This window comes from Hippichthys cyanospilos, chromosome 8 (genome assembly GCF_059441005.1).
Source record: "Hippichthys cyanospilos isolate Australia breed blue-spotted pipefish chromosome 8, RoL_Hcya_1.0, whole genome shotgun sequence".
NCBI classification, from domain to species: Eukaryota; Metazoa; Chordata; class Actinopteri; order Syngnathiformes; family Syngnathidae; genus Hippichthys; species Hippichthys cyanospilos.
The window spans coordinates 23,484,127-23,505,797 of NC_142376.1; the positions used below are offsets into that span (position 1 = coordinate 23,484,127).

Sequence of the window (21,671 nt, forward strand, 5' to 3'; positions counted from 1 at the left end):
AAAACTTCATATATGGGATGGGAGTCCAATGTGAAACACATCTACAAGCCTATTTTTATCATAGTACGAGCGCCACCTAATGGCAGCAAAAAATATAGCAAATCCTTAATGTTTTTATGTACTCTGCTGAGCCCCTTGAAGTGATATCCCTTAAATGTTTTCTGAAAAGCCAGTGGCCATGCCTTATGCCCTCCACAAATCAGTACGATGTTTCGACAGTGGCTGTGGCCTATATGGCATTGAAAGTCACAAAATTGGAACAATAAAAGCTGCAGTAACTCCACCCACATTGTCCCACCTTGTCTAAATTTTACATATTTGGTAAGAGTCCTGCACTGAAGTCATCTACAACTACTTTTTCATCATTCATAGTCCTTGTTCATACCCCGACCTGTTCATACCCCAACGTGCACAGGTCTGCGAGGGCCCTTTATAGCTGCTTGCAGCTCTAGTTATTATTTTTATTATTTACTGTGCAGCGCTTTTCCATTTTTGAGGGTCTAAACATGCACGAAAAGTCACCAAAATTTGCACATTTGTCGGGCCTGGTGAAAAATTGGATATTTTTGTGTTTCTCAAAAGAATGCAAAAAAATTGCTCTGCAGCGCCACCTAAGGTTGAAAAAGTGCACCTGGTCCCGGCCCGTTTGACCTAGAGCTACGAAAAATTTTAGGCATATGTAGGACCTAGAGACCTACAAAAAAGTCAGCGTGAGCCATGTGCTCAGATGTACAGAAAAAGAGTTATGAATTTTTGAATGTGCATTTTTGGCCCATTTTTGCACGTTTGCAGGTCCCAAACTGCTCCTTGTTTCTCCTAAACGCTTTACTCAATCGCCTTCAAATTTGCTGTGGTCCATATTCACACATAGGGGCACAAGTGGGCAAAATTTGGTGCAGATCCGCTGACATATATGATAGGGGCGTGGCTTCAAATTATGTGTTCAATTTTTCCTTCGCCAAGAGTGACATAAACCTTAATAACTTTGTTGTACGAGCTTAAAAAAATCTAAAACTTCATAGAAACATGGAAACTTATGTCTTTAACACCTTTGAAAAAAGTTTTTTTCAATACCTACTAGCGCCGCCTAGTGGTTGATTAAAATGTTATTTTTTACACTTTCATGTATTGTGCTCAGTCTGTTTGAGTAAAACAAATGAAAATTGGTCAGAATATCATTAAGACATGGAATATTAAGGTTTTAAAATTTTACGACATTTCGATAATGGCCGTAGTCTGCACGCCACCTCAAAATCAGATGACTCGCCAAAACGAAAAAAGTGGCTGTAATTGGCCCCAAAATGGCCTTATGAGTGGAAAATAGCCTCTCACTCCCGGCCCGTTTGACCTAGAGCTCTAAAAATTTGTAGCCTTATGTAGGACCTCGAGCCCTACAAAAAAGTCAGCGCGAGCCATATGCTCAGATGTACAGAAAGAGAGTTATGAATTTTTGAATGTGCACCTTTGGCCCGTTTTTGCTCATTTGCAGGTCCCGAACTGCTCCTTTTTTCTCCCAAACGCTTAACCCGATCAACTTCAAATTTGCTGTGATGTTTTATCTGACTGTCAGGCACAATTGTTCAAATTTTCGTTACGATCCGCAATCAAATATGTTGGGGGCGGGGCTTCATATTAAGCCTTTGATGATTACTTTGCCACATGTGAAACAAACCTTTATAACTCAGCTTTCCAAGCTTGGAAAAATCTGAAACTTCACAGACACATGAAGACTCAAGCCCTTAACACATGTGTTTAAAAAAATCTTAAATTGCTTATAAGGCCACCTAGTGGCAAACAAAAATGTCAGTCTGATTTCTCGCAAAAACGAACAAAGTTGCTGTATTTGGACCCAGATGGTCTTATCTTTTCTAAACATTACATATTTAATGGATTTCCAATGCGGAATACACCTATCAACGTATTTTTTGTTATAGTGTCAGCGCCACCTAGTGGCAGCCAAAAATATAGCATTTTTTAAACGTGCACTTTTGGCCCGTTTTTGCTCATTTGCAGGTCCCGAACTGCTCCTTTTTTCTCCCAAACGCTTGACCTGATCGACTTCAAATTTGCTGTGATGTTTTATCTGACTGTGAGGCACAATTGTTCAAATTTTTGTGACGATCCGCCAACAAATATGTTTGGGGCGGGGCTTTATATTATGCCTTTGATGATTACTTTGCCACATGTGAAACAAACCTTTATAACTCAGCTTTACAAGCTTAGAAAAATCTGAAACTTCACAGACACATGGAGACTCAAGCCCTTAACACAAGTGTTTAAACAAATCTTCAATTGCTTGTGAGGCCATCTAGTGGCAAACAAAAATGTCAGTCTGATGTCTCGCCAAAACAAACAAAGTTGCTGTGTTTGGTCCCAGATGGTCTTATCTTGTCTAAACTTCATATATTTGATGGGTTTCCAATGCGGAATACACCTATCAACGTATTTTTTGTTATAGTGCGAGCGCCACCTAGTGGCAGCCAAAAATATAGCATTTTTTAAACGTTTTTATTTGTTTAGCTGAGCCCTTTGAAGTAATATCGCTGAAATTAAGTCTGAAAATTCTCTAGACAGCCCTGCTGACCTCCACCAAATTTTACGAAGTTTCGATAATGGGCGTGGCCTCTACGACCATTTTCATTCGGAAGCTTTATCTGTCCAGTAAAAGTTGCTGTAACTTGACCCAGATGATCTGATCTTCTCACAATTTCACATATTGGATGAAAATATTCTCCTGAACATATCGACAAAAATAAATTCCAGTTTAAAGCTAGCGCCACCTAGTGGCTGCAAAAAATGTCATTAGTCGAATGATTACAGTCAATGCTGTTTGGTTTGACCTACAGCTATGAAACTTTGTAGGCTAATGAAGGACTGTAAGGCCTACAAAAAAGTCAATAGAAGTGATGTGCAAGGATGTACAGAAAAATTGTTATGAATTTTTTTAATGTGCAGTTTTGTCCCATTCTTAGACATTAGCTGGTCTCAAACTAGTGCCTTTTTCTCTTAAATGATTCACCCCATTACCTTCAACTTTGGCATGAATCATTATCCAACTGAGGGGCACACATAGTCCAAATATCGTGAAGATCTTTTGACATAAAAGATGGGGGCGGAGCTTCAAATGATGTTTAATACTTCCTTCGCCAAGAGTGACAAAAATCTTAATAACTCAGCTATGACAGCTTCAAACCATCTGAAACTTTCCTGGGACTTTAAAAGTCATGCAATAATACAGCTATGTGATAAACTTTCAAATTATTTACAGCGCCACCCAGTGGCGGACAAAAATCTCATTTTTTATACTTTTATGTACTGTGAAATGCCTGTTTGACTAAATGAACTCAAAAATGGTCAGAAAAGCTATGACACATTGGAACATTAAGGTTCTCAACTTTTATGACTTTTCATTAAAGGGCGTGGCCTCTATGCAAACTCAAAGTCTGATGTCTCCCCAAAACGGTAAAAGTTGCTGTAATTGGACCTAGATGATCTGATGTTTGCAAAACTTCATATATGGGACCGGAGTCCAATGTGAAACACACCTAGGAGCCTATTTTTTATCATAGTACGAGCGCCACCTAATGGCAGCAAAAAATATAGCAAATCCTTAACGTTTTTATGTACTCTGCTGAGCCCCTTGAAGTGATATCCCTTAAATGTTTTCTGAAAAGCCAGTGGCCATGCCTTATGCCCTCCACAAATTAGTACAATGATTCGACAGTGGGTGTGGCCTATATGGCATTGAAAGTCACAAAATTGGAAAAATAAAAGCTGCAGTAACTCCACTCACATTGTCCCACCTTGTCTAAATTTTACATATTTGATAAGAGTCCTGCACTGAAGTCATCTACAACTAATTTTTCATCGTTCATAGTCCTTGTTCATACCCCGACCTGTTCATACCCCAACGTGCACAGGTCTGCGAGGGCCCTTTATAGCTGCTTGCAGCTCTAGTTATTATTATTATTATTTACTGTGCAGCGCTTTTCCATTTTTGAGGGCCTAAACATGCACGAAAAGTCACCAAAATTTGCACATTTGTCGGGCCCGGTGAAAAATTTGATATTTTTGTGTTTACCAAAACAATGCAAAAAAAATGGCTCTGCAGCGCCACCTAAGGTCGAAAAAGTGCCTCTAGACAGCCTTGCTGACCTCCACCAAATTTTACGAAGTTTCGATAATGGGCGTGGCCTCTACAACCATTTTCATTCCGAAACTTTATCTGTCCAGTAAAAGTTGCTGTAATTTGACCCAGATGATCTGATCTTCTCACAATTTCACACATTGGATGAAAATATTCTCTTGAAGAGACCTACAAAAAAGTCAGCGTGAGCCATGTGCTCAGATGTACAGAAAAAGAGTTATGAATTTTTGAATGTGCATTTTTGGCCCATTTTTGCACGTTTGCAGGTCCCAAACTGCTCCTTCTTTCTCCTAAACGCTTTACTCAATCGCCTTCAAATTTGCTGTGGTCCATATTTACACATAGGGGCACTAGTGGGCAAAATTTGGTGCAGATCCGCTGACATATATGATAGGGGCGTGGCTTCAAATTATGTGTTCAATTTTTTCTTCGCCAAGAGGGACAAAAACCTTAACTTTGATGTACAAGCTTAAAAAAATCTAAAACTTCATAGACACATGGAAACTGATGTCTTTAACACCTTTGAAAAAAATTTTTTTTAATACCTACTAGCGCCGCCTAGTGGTTGATTAAAATGTTATTTTTTACACTTTCATGCATTGTGCTCAGTCTGTTTGAGTAAAACAAATGAAAATTGGTCAGAATATCATTAAGACATGGAATATTAAGGTTTTAAAATTTTACGACATTTCGATAATGGGCGTAGTCTGCACGCCACCTCAAAGTCAGATGACTCGCCAAAACGAAAAAAGTGGCTGTAATTGGCCCCAAAATGGCCTTATGAGTGGAAAATAGCCTCTCACTCCCGGCCCGTTTGACCTAGAGCTCCAAAAATTTGTAGCCTTATGTAGGACCTCGAGCCCTACAAAAAAGTCAGCGCGAGCCATATGCTCAGATGTACAGAAAGAGAGTTATGAATTTTTGAATGTGCACTTTGGGCCCGTTTTTGCTCATTTGCAGGTCCCGAACTGCTCCTTTTTTCTCCCAAACGCTTGACCCGATCGACTTCAAATTTGCTGTGATGTATTTTCTGACTGTGAGGCACAATTGTTCAAATTTTTGTGACGATCCGCCATCAAATATGTTGGGGGCGGGGCTTTATATTATGCCTTTGATGATTACTTTGCCACATGTGAAAAAAACCTTTACAACTCAGCTTTACAAGCTTAGAAAAATCTGAAACTTCACAGACACATGAAGACTTAAGCCCTTAACACAAATAATGAATAATTTCTTCAATTGCTTATAAGGCCACCTTTTGGCAAACAAAAATGTCAGTCTGATGTCTCGCGAAAACGAACAAAGTTGCTGTATTTGGACCCAGATGTTTTTTTCTTTTCTAAACTTCATATATTTGATGGGTTTCCAATGCGGAATACACCTATTAACGTATTTTTTGTCATAGTACGAGCGCCACCTAGTGGCAGCCAAAAATATAGCATTTTTGAAACATTTTTATGTGTTTAGCTGAGCCCTTTGAAGTAATATCGCTGAAATTAAGTCTGAAAAGCCTCTAGACAGCCCTGCTGACCTCCACCAAATTTTACGAAATTTCGATAATGGGCGTGGCCTCTATGTCCATTTTCATTCCGAAGCTTTAACGGACCAGTAAAAGCTGCTGTAATTTGACCCAGATGATCTTATCTTTTCACAATTTCACACATTGGATGAAAATCTATTCCTGAAGACATCGACAAACATATATCCCAGTTTAAAGCTAGTGCCACCTCGTGGCTGCAGAAAATGTCATTAGTCGAAAGATTGGAGTCAATCCTGTTTGGTTTGACCCAGAGTTATAAAAATTTTTTAGGCATATGTAGGAATATAAGACGTACAAAAAAGTCAATAGGAGTGATGTGCTAGGATGTACAGAATAATTGTTATGATTTTTCTTAAAGTGCAATTTTTCCCCATTCTTAGACATTAGCTGGTCTAAAACTAGTTCCTTTTTCTCTTAAACAGTTCACCCCATTAACTTCTACGTTGGCATGGACTATTAGCAGATATAGCGGCACAAATATGCCAAAAACTGTGAAGATTCCATGACTTGTAAGATGTAGGCGGAGCTTCAAATTATTTAGAATATTTCCTTCGCCAGGAGTGACAAAAACCTTAATAGCTCAGCTGTTTCAGCTTCAAACCATGTAAAACTCTTCAGGGACTTTAAAAGTCATGCCCTTATACAGCTATGAGATAAACTTCCAAATCATTCACAGCGCCACCTAGTGGTGGACAAAAATCTCATTTTTTACACTTTCATGTACTGTGCAATGCCTGTTTGACTTAATGAACTCAAAAATGGTCAGAAAAGCTATGACACAGTGGAAAATGAAGGTTCTCAACTTTTATTACTTCAATAAAGGGCGTGGCCTCTATGCCAACTCAAAGTCCAATGTCTTGCCAAAAAGGTAAAAGTTGCTGTAATTGAACCTAGATTATCTGATGTTTGCAAATCTTTGTATATGGGATGGGTGTCCAATGTGAAACACACCTACAAGCCTTATTTTTATTATAGTACGTGCGCCACCTTGTGGCAGCAAAAAATATAGCAATTCCTTAACGTTTTTATGTACTCTGCTGAGCCCCTTGAAGTGATATCCCTTAAATAATGTCTGAAAAGCAATTGGCCACGCCTAATGCCCTCCATCGAATAGTTCAATGTTTCAATAATGGGCTTGGCCTATACGACAGCGTAAAGTCACACAACTGTAACAATAAAAGCTGCAGTAATTCAACCCACATTATCCCACCTTCAAATTTTACAAACTTGATAAGAGTCCTGTACTGAAGTCATCTACAACTAATTTTTCATCGTTCATAGTCCTTGTTCATACCCCGACCTGTTCATACCCCAACGTGCACAGGTCTGCGAGGGCCCTTTATAGCTGCTTGCAGCTCTAGTTTTATTTTAAATCTGAAGTACCCTCTGGAGTTCCTTCAATTACCCACAGTGGTACTCCTACTCCCATTTGAGAACAACTGGTTTAGAAGATAGGTACTGTCGCATTACCACACAGGTTACTATGTGTTAGGTTACTATGTTATTGTTTATCTTATTTGTCACTGTATGCGTAAAATCTAGATTTATTTTTAAGAGTAACTGTTCAACACGGTAGGTATTAAATAGGTCAAATCTAGCTTTGCACTTCACTCGCTGTTTAAATTGTTCAGGATATCTATTTTCAGAATATTATCTATTTTGCCTATTTTTCATATAGGATCATTGTGTTCATGATAGAATCAAACTTCTAATGTTGAGTAAAATATGAATCATCTGTTTGAAACTCTCCTCTTCAACCATTGCTAATGGTCTCATTCGTTTAATGTACACGTTTAGAGCACTGTGTAATTACTGCAGCTATATGCATTTGTTTTGTACTTTCGTCAACAAAAAATAGTCCACTCGTCTTTGCTGCTGCTGTTAAAACAGAGGAAAATAAGATTATGTTCTTTTTTTTTTTTCATTTGGCGCAATGCGTGTTGCAATCATTGATCTGCTCAATGTAATTGAATGGCCACTGATAAAACAAAACTGACCATTGTCTAGTTTTTTTTTTTTTTTTTTAATTGAGGCTTCTGTCGTTTCATGCGGTAAAGTTCTGTCTTTTTCAGTGTCCCCACAATTTGACCGGTCTTTTAATGAGTCTCCAGTGATGCGCTAAAAGCGAGAAGTTCAGTTGTTATTTTTGCTTCTCGCTAGAGTTATTAAACCAGACAAATTGAATACGCTTCTGTGTTCTTTAATTGAAACACATCCATCCACACCTTACCACTTTAAACACTGTCAGCTGTAAACATCGTAACGCTTTTAATCATTGCTAATCCCAACGTTGATTGTATGACTGACAGTGGAAAAAAAATCGAGTATGATAGTATCAAATTAACTGCTCAACAAGTCATATAGCGACAAACGTATGCGTAGCTCAGTAAATCATACAAAATCTATCTACGTATCTTACTTGCTGTAGCATGCGTACAGACAGTAGGGGTTACCTCATAGTTTTGGGAGTGGATATAGTCGAAATGGGTCCGGAGTGCTTTCATTTTAAATGTTCATGCATTGTGGTTGTGATTCCATGGAACACAGGTTTCGTTTTACACAGCCTACATGCCTCTGCAGTCTTGTTGTTGAAATGATTCCATGCTTTAGTGTATTTCTTTCGTGCAGTACATTGCTGCTGTTGCTGCTCCTGCTACTCCTCAGCCATGATTTCAGAACAATGGTTTCATAATCTCAGACAAGCACTGTGGTTTTTCTTCGGGGAGGGGGTTAAGGAAGTGACGCAATGAGGGTTTGAGAGAAAACACTTCCCCATGAAACACTTCCTGTGTAATTTCCTAATGCAGTTAAAAGGCACATTGAAACTGAAGTGATGAGTAAAATAAATTTAAGCCATTAGTCAACGATGGGAAAAAATGGTCAATTAATTTACATCATCGACGTTGTCGACAACGTCAACTATTCGTTACAGCCCAAGTATGCAAATGTGCGAAATGAAGCATGAAACTGTATGCATCTGTGATTGCTGTTACGCATGCGTACCTGCATACTTGTTCTGTGCATCCCTGCTAATGTGTCCTTTTTCTACAGTGCAAGCACAGGTAATCCCAGCCATTCTGGATGGCGCACAAAATGGACTACTGATTGGACAAGATGGCTATAAACCGAGAGATATTTGTGTTTCGGCTCCAACTGGCAGTGGCAAGACTCTGGCTTTTGTCATCCCTGTAATACAGGTGAGCCCACAGGCAAAACTGCATGTTATACACCACAATAGATATAAAAAAAACCTGTAACTTAATTCTTCCTTGTTGCATTGTATTATTAAGAGGGCTCGATCATCAACCACTGCAAGTTAACAATCATTTCCTAAGAAATTATTTTTCTGCGATGTCTCTTGTTTGTTTATGAATTATTAATAGGGCCCAAGAAAGCAACCACTGTGAGGTCCCTAATGTTTCTGTAGAGCTTATTCTTATGAGGGCCCGAGCAGCTATCGCCCTCTTGTTTTTCTCCGGATTATTATTAGGGCCCAAGCAGCTACCGCTGCGAGATGCCTATTGTTTTTCTCCGGATTATTATTATTAGGGCCCGAGCAGCTACGGCTGTGAGAGCCCCCTTGGTTTTCTCCGGATTATTATTAGGACCCGAGCAGCTACCGCTGCGAGAGCCCTCTTGTTTTTCTCCGGGTTATTAGGGCCCAAGCAGCTACCGCTGCGAGAGCCCTCTTGTTTTTCTCCAGATTATTATTATTAGGGCCCGAGCAGGGACCACTGCGAGGTCCCTATTGTTCCTCTCCAGATTATTATTATTGTTATTATTATTATTAGGGCCCGAGCAGCTACCGCTGCGAGAGCCCTCTTGTTTTTCTCCGGATTATTATTATTATTATTATTATTAGGGCCCGAGCAGCTACCGCTGCGAGAGCCCTCTTGTTTTTCTCCGGATTATTATTATTATTATTATTAGGGCCCGAGCAGCTACCGCTGCGAGAGCCCTCTTGTTTTTCTCCGGATTATTATTAGGGCCCGAGCAGCTACCGCTGCGAGAGCCCTCTTGTTTTTCTCCGGATTGAGAGCCCTCTTGTTTTTCTCCGGATTATTATTATTATTAGGGCCCGAGCAGCTACCGCTGCGAGAGCCCTCTTGTTTTTCTCCAGATTATTATTATTAGGGCCCGAGCAGCTACCGCTGCGAGAGCCCTCTTGTTTTTCACCGGATTGTTAGGGCCCGAGCAGCTACCGCTGCGAGAGCCCTCTTGTTTTTCTCCAGATTATTATTCTTATTATTATTATTATTAGGGCCCGAGCAGCTACCGCTGCGAGAGCCCTCTTGTTTTTCTCCAGATTATTATTCTTATTATTATTAGGGCCCGAGCAGCTACCGCTGCGAGAGCCCTCTTGTTTTTCTCCAGATTATTATTATTATTAGGGCCCGAGCAGCTACCGCTGCGAGAGCCCTCTTCTTTTTCTCCAGATTATTAGGGCCCGAGCAGCTACCGCTGCGAGAGCCCTCTTGTTTTTCTCCAGATTATTATTCTTATTATTATTATTATTATTATTATTATTATTTACTGTGCAGCGCTTTTCCATTTTTGAGGGCCTAAACATGCACGAAAAGTCACCAAAATTTGCACATTTGTCGGGCCCGGTGAAAAATTGGATATTTTTGTGTTTCCCAAAACAATGCAAAAAAAATGGCTCTGCAGCGCCACCTAAGGTTGAAAAAGTGCACCTGGTCCCGGCCCGTTTGACCTAGAGCTACGAAAATTTTTAGGCATATGTAGGACCTAGAGACCTACAAAAAAGTCAGCGCGAGCCATGTGCTCAGATGTACAGAAAAAGAGTTATGAATTTTTGAATGTGCATTTTTGGCCCATTTTTGCACGTTTGCAGGTCCCAAACTGCTCCTTGTTTCTCCTAAACGCTATACTCAATCGCCTTCAAATTTGCTGTGGTCCATATTCACACATAGGGGCACAAGTGGGCAAAATTTGGTGTAGATCCGCTGACATATATGATAGGGGCGTGGCTTCAAATTATGTGTTCAATTTTTCCTTCGCCAAGAGTGACATAAACCTTAATAACTTTGTTGTACTAGCTTAAAAAAATCTAAAACTTCATTGACACACGGGAACTTATGTCTTTAACACCTTTGAAAAAAGTTTTTTTCAATACCTACTAGCGCCGCCTAGTGGTTGATTAAAATGTCATTTTTTACAGTTTCATGTATTGTGCTCAGTCTGTTTGAGTAAAACAAACGAAAATTGGTCAGAATATCATTAAGACATGGAATATTAAGATTTTAAAATTTTATGACTTTTCGATAATGGGCGTGGTCTGCACGCCACTTCAAAGTCAGATGACTCGCCAAAACAAAAAAAGTGTCTGTAATTGGCCCCAAAATGGCCTTATGAGTGGAAAATAGCCTCTTACTCCCGGCCCATTTGACCGAGAGCTCCAAAAATTTGTAGCCTTATGTAGGACCTCAAGCCCTACAAAAAAGTCAGCGTGAGCCATATGCTCAGATGTACATAAAGAGAGTTATGAATTTTTGAATGTGCACCTTTGGCCCGTTTTTGCTCATTTGCAGGTCCCGAACTGCTCCTTTTTTCTCCCAAACGCTTGACCCGATCGACTTCAAATTTGCTGTGATGTTTTATCTGACTGTGAGGCCCAATTGTTCAAATTTTCGTGACGATCCGCAATCAAATATGTTGGGGGCGGGGCTTCATATTAAGCCTTTGATGATTACTTTGCCACATGTGAAACAAACCTTTATAACTCAGCTTTCCAAGCTTGGAAAAATCTGAAACTTCACAGACACATGGAGACTCAAGCCCTTAACACATGTGTTTAAAAAAATCTTCAATTGCTTATAAGGCCACCTAGTGGCAAACAAAAATGTCAGTCTGATTTCTCGCGAAAACGAACAAAGTTGCTGTATTTGGACCCAGATGGTCTTATCTTTTCTAAACATTACATATTTGATGGATTTCCAATGCGGAATACACCTATCAACTTATTTTTTGCTATAGTGTGAGCGCCACCTAGTGGCAGGCAAAAATATAACATTTTTTAAACGTTTTTATGTGTTTAGCTGAGCCCTTTGAAGTAATATCGCTGAAATTAAGTCTGAAAAGCCTCTAGACAGCCTTGCTGTCCTCCACCAAATTTTACGAAGTTTCGATAATGGGCGTGGCCTCTATGACCATTTTCATTCCGAAGCTTTATCTGTCCAGTAAAAGTTGCTGTAATTTGACCCAGATGATCTGATCTTCTCACAATTTCACACATTGGATAAAAATATTCTCCTGAATATAGCGACAAAAATTTATTCCAGTTTAAAGCTAGCGCCACCTAGTGGCTGCAAAAAAAGTCATTAGTCGAAAGATTACAGTCAATCCTGTTTGGTTTGACCGACAGCTATGAAACTTTGTAGGCTAATGGAGGACTGTAAGACCTACAAAAAAGTCCATAGAAAAAATGTGCTAGGATGTACAGAAAAATTGTTATGAATTTTTTTAATGTGCAGTTTTGTCCCATTCTTAGACGTTAGCTGGTCTCAAACTAGTGTCTTTTTCTCTTAAAGGATTCACCCCATTACCTTCAACTTTGGCATGAATCATTATCCAACTGAGGGGCACACATAGTCTAAATATCGTGAAGATCTCTCGACATAAAAGATGGGGGCGGAGCTTCAAATTATGTTTAATACTTCCTTTGCCAAGAGTGACAAAAATCTTAATAACTCAGCTATGACAGCTTTAAACCATCTGAAACTCTTCTGGGCCTTTAAAAGTCATGCAATAATACAGCTATGTGATAAACTTTCAAATCATTTACAGCGCCACCCAGTGGCGGACAAAAATCTATTTTTTTTTACTTTTATGTACTGTGAAATGCCTGTTTGACTAAATGAACTCAAAAATGGTCAGAAAAGCTATGACACATTGGAACATTAAGGTTCTCAACTTTTATGACTTTTCATTAAAGGGCGTGGCCTCTATGCCAACTCAAAATCTGATGTCTCGCGCGAAAACGGTAAAAGTTGCTGTAATTGGACCTAGACGATCTGATATTTTTAAAACTTCATATATGGGATGGGAGTCCAATGTGAAACACACCTACAGGCCTATTTTTTTATCATAGTACGAGCGCCACCTAGTGGCAGCAAAAACTATAGCAAATCCTTAACGTTTTATGTGCTGTGCCCCTTGAAGTGATATCCCTTAAATGTTTTCTGAAAAGCCAGTGGCCATGCCTTATGCCCTCCACAAATCAGTATGATGTTTCCACAGTGGGTGTGGCCCATACGGCATTGAAAGTCACAAAACTGTAACAATAAAAGCTGCAGTAACTCAACCCAAATTGTCCCACCTTGTCTAAATTTTACATATTTGGTAAGAGTCCTGCACTGAAGTCATCTACAACTACTTTTTCATCATTCATAGTCCTTGTTCATACCCCTACCTGTTCATACCCCAACGTGCACAGGTCTGCGAGGGCCCTTTATAGCTGCTTGCAGCTCTAGTTAGGGCCCGAGCAGCTACCGCTGCGAGAGCCCTCTTGTTTTTCTCCAGATTATTATTCTTCTTATTATTAGGGCCCGAGCAGCTACCGCTGCGAGAGCCCTCTTGTTTTTCTCCAGATTATTAGGGCCCGAGCAGCTACCGCTGCGAGAGCCCTCTTGTTTTTCACCGGATTATTATTATTATTATTATTATTATTATTATTATTATTATTATTATTATTATTTACTGTGCAGCGCTTTTCCATTTTTGAGGGCCTAAACATGCACGAAAAGTCACCAAAATTTGCACATTTGTCGGGCCCGGTGAAAAATTGGATATTTTTGTGTTTCTCAAAAGAATGCAAAAAAAATTGCTCTGCAGCGCCACCTAAGGTTGAAAAAGTGCACCTGGTCCCGGCCCGTTTGACCTAGAGCTACGAAAATTTTTAGGCATATGAAGGGCCAAGAGACCTACAAAAAAGTCAGCGCGAGCCATGTGCTCAGATGTACAGAAAAAGAGTTATGAATTTTTGAATGTGCATTTTTGGCCCATTTTTGCACGTTTGCAGGTCCCAAACTGCTCCTTCTTTCTCCTAAACGCTCTACTCAATCGCCTTCAAATTTGCTGTGGTTCATATTCACACATAGGGGCACAAGTGGGCAAAATTTGGTGCAGATCCGCTGACATATATGATAGGGGCGCGGCTTCAAATTATGTGTTCAATTTTTCCTTCGCCAAGAGGGACAAAAACCTTAATAACTTTGATGTACTAGCTTAAAAAAATCTAAAACTTCATAGACACATGGAAACTTATGTCTTTAACACCTTTAAAAAAAGTTTTTTTAAATACCTACTAGCGCCGCCTAGTGGTTGATTAAAATGTCATTTTTTACACTTTCATGTATTGTGCTCAGTCTGTTTGAGTAAAATAAGTGAAAATTGGTCAGAATATCATTAAGACATGGAATATTAAGATTTTAAAATTTTATGACTTTTCGATAATGGGCGTGGTCTGCACGCCACTTCAAAGTCAGATGACTCGCCAAAATGAAAAAAGTGGCTGTAATTGGCCCCAAAATGGCCTTATGAGTGGAAAATAGCCTCTCACTCCCGGCTCGTTTGACCTACAGCTACAAAAATTTGTAGCCTTATGTAGGACCTCGAGCCCTACAAAAAAGTCAGCGCGAGCCATATGCTCAGATGTACAGAAAGAGAGTTATGAATTTTTGAATGTGCACTTTTGGCCCGTTTTTGTTCATTTGCAGGTCCCGAGCTGCTCCTTTTTTCTCCCAAACGCTTGACCCGATCGACTTCAAATTTGCTGTGATGTTTTATCTGACTGTGAGGCAAAATTGTTCAAATTTTCGTGACAATCCGCAATCAAATATGTTAAGGGCGGGGCTTCATATTATGCCTTTGACGTTTACTTTGCCACATGTGAAACAAACCTTTATAACTCAGCTTTCTAAGCTTGGAAAAATCTGAAACTTCACAGACACATGAATACTCAAGCCCTTAACACATGTTTTAAAAAAAATCTTCAATTGCTTATAAAGCCACCTAGTGGCAAACAAAAATGTCAGTCTGATGTCTCGCGAAAACGAACAAAGTTGCTGTATTTGGACCCAGATGGTCTTATCTTTTCTAAACTTCATATATTTAATGGGTTTCCAATGCGGAATACACCTATCAACGTATTTTTTGTTATAGTGCGAGCGCCACCTAGTGGCAGCCAAAAATATAGCATTTTTTAAACGTTTTTAAGTGTTTAGCTGAGCCCTTTGAAATAATATCGCTGAAATTAAGTCTGAAATGCCTCTAGACAGCCTTGCTGACCTCCACAAAATTTTACGAAGTTTCGATAATGGCCGTGGCCTCTATGACCATTTTCATTCCGAAGCTTTATCTGTCCAGTAAAAGTTGCTGTAATTTGACCCAGATGCTCTGATCTTCTCACAATTTCACACATTGGATGAAAATATTCTCCTGAACATATCGACAAAAATATATTCCAGTTTAAAGCTAGCGCCACCTAGTGGCTGCAAAAAATGTCATTAGTCGAAATATTACAGTCAATCCTGTTTGGTTTGACCTACAGCTATGAAACTTTGTAGGCAAATGAAGGACTGCAAGGCCTACAAAAATGTCAATAAAAGTGATTTGCTAGGATGTACAGAAAAATTGTTATGAATTTTTTTAATGTGCAGTTTTGTCCCATTCTTAGACATTAGCTGGTCTCAAACTAGTGCCTTTTTCTCTTGAACGATTCACCCCATTACCTTCAACTTTGGCATGAATCATTATCCAACTGAGGGGCACACATAGTCTAAATATCGTGAAGATCTCTCGACATAAAAGATGGGGGCGGAGCTTCAAATTATGTTTAATACTTCCTTTGCCAAGAGTGACAAAAAACTTAATAACTCCGCTATGACAGCTTTAAACCACCTGAAACTTTCCTGGGACTTTAAAAGTCATGCAATAATACAGCTATGTGATACACTTTCAAATCATTTACAGCGCCACCCAGTGGCGGACAAAAATCTATTTTTTTTTACTTTTATGTACTGTGAAATGCCTGTTTGACTAAATGAACTCAAAAATGGTCAGAAAAGCTATGACACATTGGAACATTAAGGTTCTCAACTTTTATGACTTTTCATTAAAGGGCGTGGCCTCTATGCCAACTCAAAATCTGATGTCTCGCGCGAAAACGGTAAAAGTTGCTGTAATTGGACCTAGACGATCTGATATTTTTAAAACTTCATATATGGGATGGGAGTCCAATGTGAAACACACCTACAGGCCTATTTTTTTATCATAGTACGAGCGCCACCTAGTGGCAGCAAAAACTATAGCAAATCCTTAACGTTTTATGTGCTGAGCCCCTTGAAGTGATATCCCTTAAATGTTTTCTGAAAAGCCAGTGGCCATGCCTTATGCCCTCCACAAATCAGTACGATGTTTCCACAGTGGGTGTGGCCTATATGGCATTGAAAGTCACAAAATTGGAACAATAAAAGCTGCAGTAACTCCACACACATTGTCCCACCTTGTCTAAATTTTACATATTTGGTAATAGTCCTGCACTGAAGTCATCTACAACTACTTTTTCATCGTTCATAGTCCTTGTTCATACCCCGACCTGTTCATACCTCAACGTGCACAGGTCTGCGAGGGCCCTTTATAGCTGCTTGCAGCTCTAGTTATTATTATTATTATTATTATTATTATTTACTGTGCAGCGCTTTTCCATTTTTGAGGGCCTAAACATGCACGAAAAGTCACCAAAATTTGCACATTTGTCGGGCCCGGTGAAAAATTGGATATTTTTGTGTTTCCCAAAATAATGCAAAAAAAATGGCTCTGCAGCGCCACCTAAGGTTGAAAAAGTGCACCTGGTCCCGGCCCGTTTGACCTAGAGCTACGAAAATTTTTAGGCATATGTAGGACCTAGAGACCTACAAAAAAGTCAGCGCGAGCCATGTGCTCAGATGTACAGAAAAAGAGTTATGAATTTTTGAATGTGCATTTTTGGCCCATTTTTGCACGTTTGCAGGTCCCAAACTGCTCCTTGTTTCTCCTAAACGCTTTACTCAATCACCTTCAAATTTGCTGTGGTCCATATTCACACATAGGGGCACAAGTGGGCAAAATTTGGTGCAGATCCGCTGACATATATGATAGGGGCGTGGCTTCAAATTATGTGTTCAATTTTTCCTTCGCCAAGAAGGACAAAAACCTTAATAACTTTGATGTACAAGCTTAAAAAAATCTAAAACTTCACAGACACATGAAAACTTATGTCTTTAACACGTTTAAAAAAAGTTTTTTTAAATACCTACTAGCGCCGCCTAGTGGTTGATTAAAATGTCATTTTTTACACTTTCATGTATTGTGCTCAGTCTGTTTGAGTAAAACAAATGAAAATTGGTCAGAATATCATTAAGACATGGAATATTAAGGTTTTAAAATTTTACGACATTTCGATAATGGGCGTAGTCTGCACGCCACCTCAAAGTCAGATGACTCGCCAAAACGAAAAAAGTGGCTGTAATTGGCCCCAAAATGGCCTTATGAGTGGAAAATAGCCTCTCACTCCCGGCCCGTTTGACCTAGAGCTCCAAAAATTTGTAGCCTTATGTAGGACCTCGAGCCCTACAAAAAAGTCAGCGCGAGCCATATGCTCAGATGTACAGAAAGAGAGTTATGAATTTTTGAATGTGCACTTTTGGCCCGTTTTTGCTCATTTGCAGGTCCCGAACTGCTCCTTTTTTCTCCCAAACGCTTGACCCGATCGCCTTCAAATTTGCTGTGATGTTTTTTCTGACTGTGAGGCACAATTGTTCAAATTTTTGTGACGATCCGCCAACAAATATGTTGGGGGCGGGGCTTTATATTATGCCTTTGATGATTACTTTGCCACATGTGAAACAAACCTTTATAACTCAGCTTTACAAGCTTGGAAAAATCAGAAACTTCACAGACACATGGAAACTTAAGCCCTTAACACAAGTGTTTAAACAAATCTTCAATTGCTTATAAGGCCATCTAGTGGCAAACCAAAATGTCAGTCTGATGTCTCGCCAAAACGAACAAAGTTGCTGTGTTTGGTCCCAGATAGTCTTATCTTTTCTAAACTTCATATATTTAATGAGTTTCCAATGCGGAATACACCTATCAACGTATTTTTTGTTATAGTGCGAGTGCCACCTAGTGGCAGCCAAAAATACAGCATTTTTTAAACGTTTTTATGTGTTTACCTGAGCCCTTTGAAGTCATATCGCTGACATTAAGTCTGAAAAGACTCTAGACAGCCCTGCTGACCTCCACCAAATTTTACGAAGTTTCGATAATGGGCGTGGCCTCTACGACCATTTACATTCCAAAGCTTTATCTGTCCAGTAAAATTTGCTGTAATTTGACCCAGATGATCTGATCTTCTCACAATTTCACACATTGCATGAAAATATTCTCCTGAACATATCGACAAAAATATATTCCAGTTTAAAGCTAGCGCCACCTAGTGGCTGCAAAAAATGTCATTAGTCGAAAGATTACAAACAATCCTGTTTGGTTTGACCTACAGCTATGAAACTTTGTAGGCAAATGAAGGACTGTAAGACCTACAAAAAAGTCAATAGAAAACATGTGCTAGGATGTACAGAAAAATTGTTATGAATTTTTTTAATGTGCAGTTTTGTCCCATTCTTAGACATTAGCTGGTCTCAAACTAGTGCCTTTTTCTCTTGAACGATTCACCCCATTACCTTCAACTTTGGCATGAATCATTATCCAACTGAGGGGCACACATAGTCCAAATATCGTGAAGATGTCTTGACATAAAAGATGCGGGCGGAGCTTCAAATTATGTTTAATACTTCCTTTGCCAAGAGTGACAACAATCTTAATAACTCAGCTATGACAGCTTCAAACCATCTGAAACTCTCCTGGGCCTTTAAAAGTAATGCAATAATACAGCTATGTGATAAACTTTCAAATCATTTACAGCGCCACCCAGTGGCGGACAAAAATCTCATTTTTTATACTTTTATGTACTGTGAAATGCCTGTTTGACTAAATGAACTAAAAAATGGTCAGAAAAGCTATGACCCATTGGAACATTAAGGTTCTCAACTTTTATGACTTTTCATTAAAGGGCATGGCCTCTATGCAAACTCAAAGTCTGATGTCTCCCCAAAACGGTAAAAGTTGCTGTAATTGGACCTAGATAATCTGATGTTTGAAAAACTTCATATATGGGACGGGAGTCAATGTGAAACACACCTAGGAGCCTATTTTTTATCATAGTACGAGCGCCACCTAATGGCAGCAAAAAATATAGCAAATCCTTAACATTTTTATGTACTCTGCTGAGCCCCTTGAAGTCATATCCCTTAAATGTTTTCTGAAAAGCCAGTGGCCATGCCTTATGCCCTCCACAAATCAGTACGATGTTTCGACAGTGGCTGTGGCGTATATGGCATTGAAAGTCACAAAATTGGAACAATAAAAGCTGCAGTAACTCCACCCACATTGTCCCACCTTGTCTAAATTTTACATATTTGGTAATAGTCCTGCACTGAAGGGATCTACAACTAATTTTTCATCGTTCGTAGTCCTTGTTCATACCCCGACCTGTTCATACCCCAACGTACACAGGTCTGCGAGGGCCCTTTATAGCTGCTTGCAGCTCTAGTTATTATTATTATTATTATTTACTGTGCAGCGCTTTTCCATTTTTGAGGGCCTAAACATGCACGAAAAGTCACCAAAATTTGCACATTTGTCGGGCCCGGTGAAAAATTGGATATTTTTGTGTTACCCAAAACAATGCTAAAAAAATGGCTCTGCAGCGCCACCTAAGGTTGAAAAAGTGCACCTGGTCCCGGCCCGTTTGACCTAGAGCTACGAAAATTTTTAGGCATATGTAGGACCTAGAGACCTACAAAAAAGTCAGCGCGAGCCATGTGCTCAGATGTACAGAAAAAGAGTTATGAATTTTTGAATGTGCATTTTTGGCCCATTTTTGCATGTTTGCAGGTCCCAAACTGCTCCTTGTTTCTCCTAAACGCTTTACTCAATCGCCTTCAAATTTGCTGTGGTCCATATTCACACATAGGGGCACAAGTGGGCAAAATTTGGTGCAGATCCGCTGACATATATGATAGGGGCGTGGCTTCAAATTATGTGTTCAATTTTTCCTTCGCCAAGAGTGACATAAACCTTAATAACTTTGTTGTACTAGCTTAAAAAAATCTAAAACTTTATAGACACATGGAAACTTATGTCTTTAACACCTTTGAAAAAAATTTTTTTAAATACCTACTAGCACCGCCTAGTGGTTGATTAAATTGTTATTTTTTACACTTTCATGTATTGTGCACAGTCTGTTTGAGTAAAACAAATGAAAATTGGTCAGAATATCATTAAGACATGGAATATTAAGGTTTTAAAATTTTACGACATTTCGATAATGGCCGTAGTCTGCACGCCACCTCAAAGTCAGATGACTCGCCAAAACGAAAACAGTGGCTGTAATTGGCCCCAAAATGGCCTTATGAGTGGAAAATAGCCTCTCACTCCCGGCCCGTTTCACCTAGAGCTCCAAAAATTTGTAGCCTTATGTAGGGCCTCGAGCCCTACAAAAAAGTCAGCGCGAGCCATATGCTCAGATTTACAGAAAGAGAGTTATGAATTTTTGCATGTTCACTATTGGCCCGTTTTTGCTCATTTGCAGGTCCCGAACTGCTCCTTTTTTCTCCCAAACGCTTGACCCGATCGCCTTCAAATTTGCTGTGATGTTTTTTCTGACTGTGAGGCACAATTGTTCAAATTTTTGTGACGATCCGCCAACAAATATGTTGGGGGCGGGGCTTTATATTATGCCTTTGATGATTACTTTGCCACATGTGAAACAAACCTTTATAACTCAGCTTTACAAGCTTGGAAAAATCTGAAACTTCACAGACACATGGAAACTTAAGCCCTTAACACAAGTGTTTAAAAAAATCTTCAATTGCTTATAAGGCCATCTAGTGGCAAACAAATGTCAGTCTGATGTCTCGCCAAAACGAACAAAGTTGCTGTGTTTGGTCCCAGATAGTCTTATCTTTTCTAAACTTCATATATTTAATGAGTTTCCAATGCGGAATACACCTATCAATGTATTTTTTGTTATAGTGCGAGTGCCACCTAGTGGCAGCCAAAAATATAGCATTTTTTAAACTTTTTTATGTGTTTAGCTGAGCCCTTTGAAGTAATATCGCTGAAATTAAGTCTGAAAAGCCTCTAGACAGCCCTGCTGACCTCCACCAAACTTTACGAAGTTTCGATAATGGGCGTGGCCTCTACGACCATTTTCATTCCAAAGCTTTATCTGTCCAGTAAAATTTGCTGTAATTTGACCCAGATGATCTGATCTTCTCACAATTTCACACATTGCATGAAAATATTCTCCTGAACATATCGACAAAAATATATTCCAGTTTAAAGCTAGCGCCACCTAGTGGCTGCAAAAAATGTCATTAGTCGAAAGATTACAAACAATCCTGTTTGGTTTGACCTACAGCTATGAAACTTTGTAGGCAAATGAAGGACTGTAAGACCTACAAAAAAGTCCATAGAAAAAATGTGCTAGGATGTACAGAAAAATTGTTATGAATTTTTTTAATGTGCAGTTTTGTCCCATTCTTAGACGTTAGCTGGTCTCAAACTAGTGTCTTTTTCTCTTAAAGGATTCACCCCATTACCTTCAACTTTGGCATGAATCATTATCCAACTGAGGGGCACACATAGTCCAAATATCGTGAAGATCTCTTGACATAAAAGATGCGGCCGGAGCTTCAAATTATGTTTAATACTTCCTTCGCCAAGAGTGACAAAAATGTTAATAACTCAGCTATGACAGCTTCAAACCATCTGAAACTCTTCTGGGCCTTTAAAAGTAATGCAATAATACAGCTATGTGATAAACTTTCTAATCATTTACAGCGCCACCCAGTGGCGGAC

The 21,671-nt window shown here is 39.4% G+C and overlaps 1 protein-coding gene across 5 annotated transcripts in view; it reads left to right on the top strand.

Annotated features, from left to right (window-relative positions):
• Positions 1 to 21,671, top strand: part of ddx51 (DEAD (Asp-Glu-Ala-Asp) box polypeptide 51) — a 92,023-nt gene that overhangs the window by 42,771 nt on the left and 27,581 nt on the right. For all 5 annotated transcript variants that reach the window (XM_088420694.1, XM_088420695.1, XM_088420693.1 and 2 more), the window contains one exon: positions 8,739 to 8,884. In XM_088420694.1, coding sequence (XP_088276820.1) covers positions 8,739 to 8,884 — 146 coding nt within the window. The remainder of the gene's footprint in view (positions 1 to 8,738; positions 8,885 to 21,671) is intronic.